This window comes from Chelon labrosus (assembly GCF_963514085.1).
Source record: "Chelon labrosus genome assembly, chromosome: 20".
NCBI lineage: Eukaryota > Metazoa > Chordata > Actinopteri > Mugiliformes > Mugilidae > Chelon > Chelon labrosus.
This window is the reverse complement of record NC_140353.1, coordinates 229,951-241,955: the sequence shown is the minus strand read 5'-3', so window position 1 is coordinate 241,955 and position 12,005 is coordinate 229,951. Positions and strand designations below refer to the sequence as shown.

The window sequence follows — 12,005 nt, the reverse complement described above, 5'->3', positions numbered from 1 at the left end:
CTCTTGTCCCGTGAAAGGTCATGGGGGGCTGGAGCCTATCCCAGCTGTCATTGGTCTAGAGGGGGGGGGGGTCCACCCTGGACAGGTCTCCAGTCTATCCCAGCTGTCATTGGTCTAGAGGGGGGGTCCACCCTGGACAGGTCTCCAGTCTATCCCAGCTGTCATTGGTCTAGAGGGGGGGTCCACCCTGGACAGGTCTCCAGTCTATCCCAGCTGTCACTGGTCTAGAGGGGGGGTCCACCCTGGACAGGTCTCCAGTCTATCCCAGCTGTCATTGGTCTAGAGGGGGGGTCCACCCTGGACAGGTCTCCAGTCTATCACAGGGCTAACACAGAGAGACACTCACACCTACGGCCAGTTTAGAATCACCAATGAACCTAACCAGCATGTCTTTGGACGGTGGGAGGAAGCTGGAGAACCTGGAGAGAACCCACGCAGACACAGGGAGAACATGCAAACTACACACAGAAAGGAACCAGTGGACCTGGATTAGAACCCAGAACCTTCTGGCTGGGAGGCATCAGTGATGACCACCACCTCTCCACTGTGACGCCTTTTCTATAATATTTTGTTTCCAGTTTTTTTCCTATACTAAATACTTTAACAATGGATCATCTAGTTTGGTTAAACCTGTTTCAGGCCTCAGTGAAAATGAATTATGTTAAATGTTTCCGTCCATATGTTGATGTTTGTTTTAATTCAGATTCTTAAAACTCTGGACGTCGACTGATCCGACAGTTGAGACCTGAACAGACGAGCTGAGGGACAGAATATCCTCCTGTCGTTCTTGTTTTCTATTCAGGTTCAGTTTATTCCTGGTTTATTTCTTCATTCCATCTGGTTTATGGATTAAAACGTGTTTCTGTTTGAGAACAACTTCAACAAGTCAACAAATTAAAGGGAAATAAAAGCAGCTTTTCTTTTATTTCAGTTTTTAATTTCACACAACAAACACTCAAACTGTGCAAATGAAAAAAGTCTGCGGGTGCTGAGAGTCACTGAGGCCACGGAGGAGCTCCAGCATCATCACATGATCCGGTTCAGCCTCATTCAGATAAACCATTAGGTCTAATTAACCTCTGTTTAAACTGAACTGGTCTGAACCAGTTTCCTGAGCTCCTCTGTGGCTGCAGTGAATTTCCCAGCATGCCTCGGTAAACGGGTAATAAACAGGAAGTAAAGCTCGATGCACAGCATCAGTAATGAGCGGCAACACTGTCCTCACTGTGTCGGCCATGTTTGCTCTGAGTGATGTCACCATGGTGATGTCATGGTAACACAAATTCATTCACACACATAAAGTTCTGTAGTCCACCAGCCAATCGGAGGAGGAGGAGGAGCCTCAGTAAAGTTCTCTGTGATTGGCTGCTTCCCGTCTCTTCTTCTTCTTCTTCTTCTTCTTCTTCTTCTTCTGTTGTCTCGGCGTCGCTCTCAGCCGGACAGGCCTCCAACATCACTGATCCTTCCCATCATCCTTTGCTCTGCTCAGCGTGGACTCGTGAGCTCGTCTCAGACCAGGCAGGTCAGAGGTCAGCGAATCTCAACGTCACGGGTCAGGAAGGTCAGAGGTATCCACGGTAACCTGAAAATCAAACACGTCAACAGTGCTCGTCAACCAGCGACCAATCAGTGATCAGTGAGTGCAGACCAGGACAGAGCCCCCACCTTGATGAAGATGGTGTCGTCCTTGATGTAGCTGCCCGTGTCCAGGACGCTCTGGGCCACGAACAGAGGACACCCGGACGCGATGTTCATCTCTGCTACGGGACGCCTGAAGCTGCTGCTGTTGGGGTCGGGCTTAAAGGCGTCGCCCAAGTGTTTCCTGGCCGGTCCCTGGTCCATGAGCATCAGAGTCACCTGACCACAGATGGACGGGTTTAGAGACCAGGTCAACCACTAATAAACCAGAACTAAACCAGGACTGAACCAGGACTAAACAAGGACTAAACAAGGACTAAACCAGGACTAAACCAGAACTAAACCAGGACTAAACAAGGACTAAACCAGGACTAAACAAGGACTAAACAAGGACTAAACAAGGTCTAAACCAGGACTAAACCAGGACTAAACCAGAACTAAACAAGGACTAAACAAGGACTAAACAAGGTCTAAACCAGGACTAAACCAGGACTAAACCAGGACTAAACCAGAACTAAACCAGGACTAAACAAGGACTAAACCAGGACTAAACCAGGACTAAACAAGGACTAAACAAGGACTAAACAAGGTCTAAACCAGGACTAAACCAGGACTAAACCAGAACTAAACAAGGACTAAACAAGGACTAAACAAGGTCTAAACAAGGACTAAACCAGGACTAAACCAGAACTAAACAAGGACTAAACAAGGACTAAACAAGGTCTAAACCAGGACTAAACCAGAACTAAACAAGGACTAAACCATTGAGTACCTTCTGCTTGAAGGGCCAGGGCAGTAGGGCGTCGTACTCCCCCCTCATCACCACAAAGAACAGCGACAGGTGCGTCCCCTTGCCCATGCCGTCTCCGTTCAGGTAGACCCGGGCACACATCTTGTAGCCGAAGTACCCGGTGTAGAACGGCTGAGAGTAAAGAGACAGTGTCTTCGACGCCACTGCTTCCTGTTTCCGTCTCTTGTAGTCGCGGATCTTCCAGATCAGAGTCCCGTTGTAGCTCGCCGTCTCCAGCACCTGGAACCGCAGATCCATGTCGGCCAATCGGATCTCGTGGACGCTCAACATGTCGTCATGGCGATTCAGCTGAGTCTCCAGAGACGCTGCAGAGAGTAAGATTCCTTCAGTGAGTTTCTGACCAAGGCCACTGGAACTAGTCCTCTATAACTAGTCCTCAGATGTCAACTGGTCCCTGGGACACTGAACCAGACCTACAGTCACCCAGAGCGTGTTCTGACCTAGAGTGTGTGTTGTGGATCCGGTTCCGCTGCGTCCCCCTTGTTCCAGAGCGCTGAGCCTCGTCCTGACGTTCTCCAGCGTTCCTCTCAGGTTCTCCACCTCGTCTCTGAGCAGACGGAGAGAACGAAGCTCCAGCTCCACCTCCAGCAGCTTCTCAGAATGAGAGCTCATCAGCTTCTACAGGAGGAGACAGACGGATTAATTCATACGTCTTCATCTGAACATCAGGACGAGTATCATCCAGAACAACGGTTTATGCTTCTGCATCAGTTTGACGCCGTAGCTATGGCGACAGCAGGGCTTAAAGTTAAAAAAAATCCTGAGCCTGAACTTTTTTCCGGGGGACGGGGACGCAATGGGTCCTACGCATACGCTAAGCAAATTTGCAAACAACTTTTTGGCATTGTGCTAAACAGGGTACAAGATGATCTACAATCTAAAATATAATTTTTAGAAATTAAAGGTCTGTGAAAATGGAGATTAGAGCTTTAAGCACCTTACGCAGGGTGAGATACCTCAACACCTCTCTCTGGATTGTTCAGAGATGCAACACGGCTCCACCAGTGACCTAAATGGTTTTTAGAAATTAAAGGTCCTAATGTTATAAGAGCATGTGAAACTGTGTCAGGATAATTCATTTGAGGAATTATTCAATTAGTAACCATTTCAATCAGTAAAGGACAATTTATATAAAAACTATTTATAATCAGTTACAGAGCAACAGTGAACTGTAGATAATATTGTAATTCTAAACTGCAACATTTCCATCAGTTTTTTGTTCAAAATAAATAATGACCTCTGAGTAGAATACTGGTTTCTTGTTTCCACTCACGATCATAACACTGCAGGACGTCTCTGAGTTCCAGCATAAGTGCTGAAGCATTGCTGATATTAACTTTCCTGCTTGCAAGATGTTGTGTTATTACTCTGAACGCATCGTCATCAAAGGAGTGAACCAGTACATTAAGAACTTTGTCCATGCTCTATAGTGGCTTCATCAACATTAGGAGAAAACATACACTTTATAAGCTTCTCAGACAGAAGTTTGTTAAACTCTGGTGATATACCACTGGAGTTCATATAACTGGCAGGCTGATTTGAAACAGAGTTTTGTCAAAGCATTTTTATCACCAGCTATATTTTACACAGATCTACAAGCGGTTGAGTGATCGTCAGTGATATATCATGTTCTACAATGAACGAGCAAACACGTATTTTCAAGTCACAAACACGATCAGTCATTGACGCCGGTACGTCAGCTGTGGATGTAGCTCACATCAAACGACTTGTGTGTTGGAGAGCGTGATCAGCTGTTCTGGGACCGGGGTCTCCTTCGTGACGCCACAGAACTTTTTTTGCTGCTAGTAGCGTAAATTAGCTTCTTCGAGCACAACACACACAAACAAGCACCTGGCTCTTAATTTCTGGCACCAGCTACCAAAAGGTTTGCCGTCTGTGCCCCTTTCTTCTATCCACGCCCAGCGCCATTTATTTTTAAGTTCTTTATTAGTTAAGACGTCTTCCCCTGGCCTGTCGACTTCGGTGAAACTGTTGTGTCTGCTGCGTTCAAGACAACTCGGAAGTAACCGATAAGTCATAGCGTTCACGCTACAGGTTAACTAGGAGGAGAAAAAATAAGTTTGGGATATTGTCACTATTTGCTGAACACAAAACATATGCAGCAGCAATTTATGCTTATTTTGGATGAAGACGGATATGCGTGTAATTTCCGAGTTTGACGCTGTTCAATTAATTTTTCATAACTCAGAGCTCGTTTTATCCCCAAGTCATGAACGCAGCATCAACTGCTGCTGATCTCAGTTAAGCTTTGACAGGCCCCGCCCCCACCCTGCTTATGATTGGCTAGTAATATTAGTTTGGTTAGGAGAGAAAGCTGGTTTCCTCTCATTCCATTGGTCAGTGAACTCAATTGACTCAAACCTGACAATAACCCAAATCAACAAGTTTGGAGATCCGGCACGGTGCCGGAATACTTTAAGCCCTGCGACAGTCCAGATCGTACCCAGACCCCATGCACCTCCATAGAAACTAACTATGCGTCACGGTGACACTGTGATTGGTTCTCTTTAGTGTTTCCTCTTTAGTGTTTCCAGCTGCTTCTCATCTCCAGTTTTCTGATTGATTGTTTTGGATCAATAACACATGGAGGAGAGGTTACCTGAGGAGGTTCAGAGACACAAACATTTATACGACTCGTCTCCACTGTTGAAAGTGAAGCTTTGTTTGGGTGGAGCTGTTACAGAGTGAGACTGATGAGGCACCAGCCTATGTAGCCTACGTAGACTACGTCCTCTGTTTCCCGCCGAGGCATAAACCGGCCTTTAGTGCCCAGCCCTGGTTACTGTTGGGTGGTGTAGCGGTACCTGCATGGTGGCCAGTTTCTGCTCCATCTGTCGGTTCTTCTCTCTCAGCTCATCGTTCTGGTTCTCCAGGTCCGACAGCCGGCTGCTGAGGGCAGGAAGAACCTTGTACCTCTCCATCAGCTCAACTTTGACATCCTCCACCTGGAAACACCAACACTGTTCAGGAGGAGGTCCTTCTCTAGTGGGTAACTATGGTAACCAAGGTCTGGTCGCTGTGGTTACCTTGGTCTCCAAGGAGCAGTTCCTGTTGGCCATCATCCTCAGGTGTTCAGCTGCAAAGGTGGACTCATGTTGCCTCATGTCCTGGTTCAGACCCTGAAAAAAACATGGAGTGAGCTCAGAGGAACTGAGGAGAACCAGAAGAACCAGGAGAACCAACGGAACCAGGAGTTACCTTGAAGGTGCAGCCGTAGCGGTGGAACTGACAGCTGACCTGAGCTTTGGGACAGTCGTGCTGGTGGATGGACAACTGAAAGAATGAAGCAGTACGATCAGTATCAGAATGCGTCTCACACTGGAGCGGACAGAGGAGGACGAACCGGGTCAGTACCTCGCTCCGGGGCAGGGAGGAGAAGGAGCAGTGGTTGGGACACGACACGGGGAACGCCGGACACACCGTCTCTTTGTGTTTCTGAAAGCAGACAAAACAAACACAGCAGCAGCCGTCTGAGTCAGAACGAATGAGCCGGGATGAGACTGAGCATCACCACGGCAACGACGCAAGTAGAACCTGCAGCTGTTCCATCAGCTGTTCCATCAGCTGTTCTTACCTGCAGGTCGGTCAGGGGCATCTTGGTGGAGCAGAACTCACAGCTGGTCTCTCTGTGTTTACATTTCCAGCTCAGGTGGTCGGGGATCTCCTTCCTCATCATTCGTTCTTTACATTTCCCCAGCGGACAGGGAACCTCGAAGAACGGACACACGTTCAGGTGATCCTGCAGACACACAGGTGAGCACACATGACATTTACACAGAACACGCTCTGTCGCCGTGGTAACAGTGGATGAAGACGGCGCTCACAGGTATCTGATGCAGACTCATCTGCTCCTGGCAGCCGTTGGCTTCACTGCGACAGTAAACCCTCAGCGCCATGATCTCCCGATGGCAGCAAACGTCTCTGAAGATCTGAAACCAGAGACACAGGAAGTTCAGTAACCAATCAGAGATCAGTCATCAACATGTGACGTCACTTCCTGCTCACCTTGTCTTTGAACAGAGGCTCCATGTCCGCCGGACACACTGGGTTCTGGTGGCTGCAGGAGGACAGAGGACATGACGTTATAGAGACACCTGCTGGTGGAGGCAGGAAATGCATCTGCCAGACACCAGGGAGGAGCAAGAGATCACCTGAGACTGATCACCTGAGACTGATCAACTCAGACTGAACACGTGAGACTGATCACCTGAGACTGAACATCTGAGACTGATCACCTGAGACTGAACACCTGAGACTGATCACCTGAGACTGATCACCTGAGACTGAACACCTGAGACTGATCACCTGAGACTGAACACCTGAGACTGAACACCTGAGACTGAACACCTGAAACTGATCACCTGAAACTGATCACCTGAAACTGATCACCTGAGACTGAACACCTGAAACTGATCAACTCAGACTGATCACCTGAGACTGATCACCTGAGACTGAACACCTGAAACTGATCAACTCAGACTGAACACCTGAAACTGATCAACTCAGACTGAACACGTGAGACTGACCACCTGAGACTGAACATCTGAGACTGATCACCTGAGACTGAACACCTGAGACTGATCACCTGAGACTGATCACCTGAGACTGAACACCTGAGACTGAACACCTGAAACTGATCACCTGAAACTGATCACCTGAGACTGAACACCTGAAACTGATCAACTCAGACTGATCACCTGAGACTGATCACCTGAGACTGAACACCTGAGACTGAACACCTGAAACTGATCACCTGAAACTGATCACCTGAGACTGATCAACTCAGACTGAACACCTGAAACTGATCACCTGAGACTGATCACCTGAGACTGAACACCTGAGACTGATCACCTGAGACTGATCACCTGAAACTGATCACCTGAGACTGAACACCTGAAACTGATCACCTGAGACTGAACACCTGAGACTGATCACCTGAGACTGATCACCTGAGACTGAACACCTGAGACTGATCACCTGAGACTGATCACCTGAGACTGATCACCTGAGACTGAACACCTGAGACTGATCACCTGAGACTGAACACCATCAGTTAAACAACCAAACCTGAGGTTTAAGAGCAGCTGAACACTGAAGCAGCTGCAGGTGAACTTCCTGTTTAGATCTACCTGAGCGTCTCTACCTGAGGATGTCGTTGATGCAGCTCTGACAGAAGCGGTGTCCACACTCCGTCTGCCGGGGCTGACACAGGACCAGCCTGCAGGCCTCGCAGCAGTATTTGGCTTCTGGAGTTTCTACGAAGTGATCTCTGAATCCTCCATGAAGAGGCAGGAAACCTGCAGGGACACCTGAGGACGCAGAGGACGCAGAGGACACCCGTCATCGTCATGGAAACACCTGAGAGACGTCCAGCATGATCGTATTGTGTTTACCTTGCTGAGCGGCCGGCTCGCTCGGAGGCCAGGGATTGGCTGGCCGGTGGGATGGGGATGTGATGGGGGGGGCTGCAGAGAGGGGAGGGATGAGGGAGGGCGCCACCTGCTGGAGGGGAATCTGCACCTCCCTCCCGTCAGCACTCCTCCCTGCTGACATGACCTGAGGACGAAACACAGCAGGACTCACTCATCGCTCAGTTTGCACACGCTCAGTCCAGCCGGGGGGCGTGGCCTAAAACAACTCAACACTTAAACATGAATGAAACCAGAATGCAATAAAGAAATAAAATCATTTTAACAAACACTGAATCAAAGAAGAAGTAGAAACCAGAGGAACTCATCCATGACCTTAAAACCAGAAACAGCTGTGACCTTTGACCTCTGCTCAACACATCACTTCCTGTCTGGGCTCAGCTGTGGAGACGCTCGGGACTTTTCCCCTGAACGCATCACTAACACACACAGACTTCTATGTTAATGAGGACTTTGGCTGAACCTGAATCCAGACCCAGACCCAGACCCAGGACTAGATCCAGACCCAGACCCAGACCCAGACCCAGACCCAGGCCTAGATCCAGACCCAGACCCAGGACTAGATCCAGACCCAGACCCAGACCCAGACCTAGATCCAGACCCAGACCCAGACCCAGACCCAGGACTAGACCCAGACCCAGACCCAGGCCTAGATCCAGACCCAGACCCAGACCCAGACCCAGATCCAGACCCAGACCCAGGACTAGATCCAGACCCAGACCCAGACCCAGACCTAGATCCAGACCCAGACCCAGACCCAGACCCAGACCCAGGACTAGACCCAGACCCAGACCCAGGCCTAGATCCAGACCCAGACCCAGACCCAGACCCAGATCCAGACCCAGACCCAGGACTAGATCCAGACCCAGACCCAGACCCAGATCCAGATCCAGACCCTCATCTTGACCTTGACCCAGACCCAGATCCAGACCCTCATTTTGACCTTGACCCAGACCCAGACCCAGGCCTAGATCCAGACCCAGACCCAGACCCAGATCCAGACCCAGACCCAGGCCTAGATCCAGACCCAGGCCTAGATCCAGACACAGACCCAGACCCTCATCTTGACCTTGACCCAGATCCAGATCCAGATCCAGACCCAGGCCTAGATCCAGACCCAGACCCAGACCCAGATCCAGACCCAGACCCAGACCCAGGCCTAGATCCAGACCCAGACCCAGACCCAGACCCAGATCCAGACCCTCATCTTGAGCTTGACCCAGACTCAGAATCAGATCCAGATCCAGATCCAGTTTGTAGAAAGAGAAACTTGCTGACGGCAGCACGGGGGTTTTCCTCAGAGCAGCTGACATCCTTTAATAGCCTCTGAGCCTTCAAGACTTGACTGAGGGAATATTCAATCCATAATAAACCAGTTAATGATGTCATCACTGGACTTCAGAAAGTCCCAGCATGCATCACGGCTGTGGTTCACTAGGTAGAGCGGGTTGTCCAGAGATCAGAGTCACTGGTCCAGTTCAGCACCAGCAGCTCATTTACCATCACTGACTGCTAATGAGCTGAGGTCATCAACAGATCAGCTGATCACTTCCCATCATGATGACACTGTGTCATAATAAACACTTGAAGGACATCCTAAGCTAAGCTAAGCTAAGCTATCAGTTCAAATGTCTCAACGTTGGGCCGCTGATAAAACTCGATCCAGACGTTGAGACTGTTCATGAACAGCTTCAGTCGATAAAACAACTCAAACAAACCGTGTTTACTTTTTAAGGAAGTGACGGTGATTCCAGCATCTGGCACAAAAAAAAAACAGAAAATTCCCTCAAGTTCTGCTTCGATTCTTCTGTTGAGTCAAAGTGAAACTTCACCTGAAGTCGATGTTTCACTTTAGCTGAAACACGTTGACGTCCGCGTCCAAGAACCAAAGCCCTGGAATAAACACGTCCATCAGCTGTAATCCAACATCTGACTTCTTCTCTCAGGTCAACAGGTAACTGGGCTCCTACTGAGCATGTGCAGTGACTTCTCGTGAATCAGGTTCTGTCCCGTCCTTGTCTCTGGCTCCCGTCCTCAGACCAGATCGTCTCTGCCGGGTCCTGGGTCAACCACAGCTCTGGTCCAGACTCTGACTGAACAGATTCAGCTGTAAACCCAGGGAGCTCAGGTAAATACCAGGGAGGTGCATCATGGGAAGTCCCCCAGCAGGCTCCACCTGTAGCAGCTTCACCTCTGACCTACCTCACCTGACTGTCACTCAGCTCCCAGCTGGTACCGTTGGTCTGACCTCATCATTAATTAGTCAGAGACTTCATTAATGATCCAGGATCAGTCTGAGCAGAAACCAAAAGCCATGGACTCAGGATGACTGGACTCATCAGCTGATCATCAATAAATCAATCATCATCTGATCAGAACTTTCTCTTTTACTTTCAGCTCCTCAACAGAAACGTCCAGCTGTTACCACTGACCGATAATTAATAACATTAACACTGAGGAGCAGTCACTAATAACATGAATAATAATCGATTAGAACAGAAACACATTCAATCTGGGTTCGATTGTTCAGGTCTGACTGCAGCGCCTCTGTCTCTGCCACTGATCAGGTTATCAATAAAGTTATCGATTAGCTCATTAATTAGCTTGATGGTCATGTTATGGACCAGGTCTCCTTTAATGAGCGGGTATAAACACAGGGAGCTAATGCTAACGGACCGTTAGCTTAGCTCCCTGTGTCTGTTAGTAGTTTAAACGCGGCTAGCTTAGCATCTGGGCTGCTAGCCGCTAACCTCCGCTCCTGCTCCGGTTCTTTTGTCTCCTCTCAGCGGGACTCACATGAATCTCCTCCGCAGGCCACAGCTCTTCTCCGCCGCTCCGCAGCTCCTCGGCTCGGCGGACTCTCTCTGGGATTCAAACCGTCAACCTGCCGCTGCCGCTGCCGCTGTCTCGGAGCCTCCGGGCCTCGGGCGGACTCCTCATGGTCCGGGTTCGGGTTCAGGGTTCTCCGGGTCCTGTCGGTTCTGCCCGTCTGTGAGAGAGAAGTGATCGGATCCAGCTCAGAGATCCAGCGGCAGGACTGTGCTGATCACACTGGAAACCCCCTCCGCTGCTTCCGCCCAGGAAATCCCCCAGCTGCCCCGGGACAACCGCTCCGCCACCGGGGGGCGCTGCTGCCCCGAGACCGCAGGGACCGGACCGCGCCACCGGGGGGCGCTGCTGCCCCGAGACCGCAGGGACCGGACCGCGCCACCGGGGGGCGCTGCTGCCCCGAGACCGCAGGGACCGGACCGCGCCACCGGGGGCGCTGTTTCATTTTAACAACATTAGAATTTAAATTCCTCTTCAGTAAAAATAAAAACGAGAACGCATCAAATATATACATGTTTAATTATATTATATACAATAATATATATATACTTATAAAAACAAGACATGTTGAGTTTCTGGAAGAGCTTTAAGATAAAATAATAAGATCAGACTTGATCCATCCTGGACAACACCTCCACCTGCTCCACAACACGCTGGTCAGTCTCAGCAGAACCTTCAGTTCAGACTCATTCAACCCGAACAGAACACAACAGCAGCTCATTCCTGCCTGGACATCAGACTTTACTCCTCCTGCTGACTGATGGTCACTCTCAACACTGTCAACACTTCAGACCCTCTTACCTCTGTATCTTGTGAATACTTGTGCAATATTGTTTCTTTTACTTTAAATGCATCTTACTTTATTTTGTATATATTTTTGTATTACCTTTATTCTATTGTATTTGTCCGTCAACTAGCAACTGTCACTTTATGGGAGCAACAGCAACAAAACAATTTCCTTGAAGGATTAATGAAGTATTCTGATCCTCAAGTCACATAATAATAGAATAAAAACCTTCCAAGTGTAAATATGTTAATGGTTCAATAAATATGTATCGAGCTTGACTGGAATAAAAAGTTAAACTGTGTGAATAAGAGACGAGAACAATATGTGTTACGCCTTAGAAAAGGACAAATGTTATACACAGAATAAAATGAGAAATAAAGAACATTTCTGAGACGTAGTTCCTCCAAGAGTTCAGCTCTAAATGTGTTTTTTATCACCTGGTCACATGACTAGAGTCTGGTGATGACCTGGACCTGGACCTGGAGGAACC

The 12,005-nt window shown here is 48.9% G+C and overlaps 1 protein-coding gene across 1 annotated transcript; it reads right to left on the bottom strand.

Annotated features, from left to right (window-relative positions):
* Positions 1–894: 894 nt before the first annotated feature.
* traf3 (TNF receptor-associated factor 3) lies at positions 895–11,158 on the bottom strand. The gene is made up of 14 exons (XM_084569620.1): positions 10,696–11,158; positions 7,864–8,026; positions 7,614–7,779; positions 6,476–6,527; positions 6,295–6,399; positions 6,045–6,209; positions 5,825–5,905; positions 5,669–5,743; positions 5,497–5,589; positions 5,275–5,415; positions 2,890–3,067; positions 2,411–2,754; positions 1,666–1,857; positions 895–1,582 (listed from the first exon to the last, which is right to left on the bottom strand). Exons 2-14 carry the CDS (start codon positions 8,021–8,023, stop codon positions 1,547–1,549), a joined length of 1,788 nt encoding a protein of 595 aa, XP_084425746.1. The 5' UTR covers positions 8,024–8,026; positions 10,696–11,158; the 3' UTR covers positions 895–1,546.
* Between the last annotated feature and the right edge of the window lie 847 nt (positions 11,159–12,005).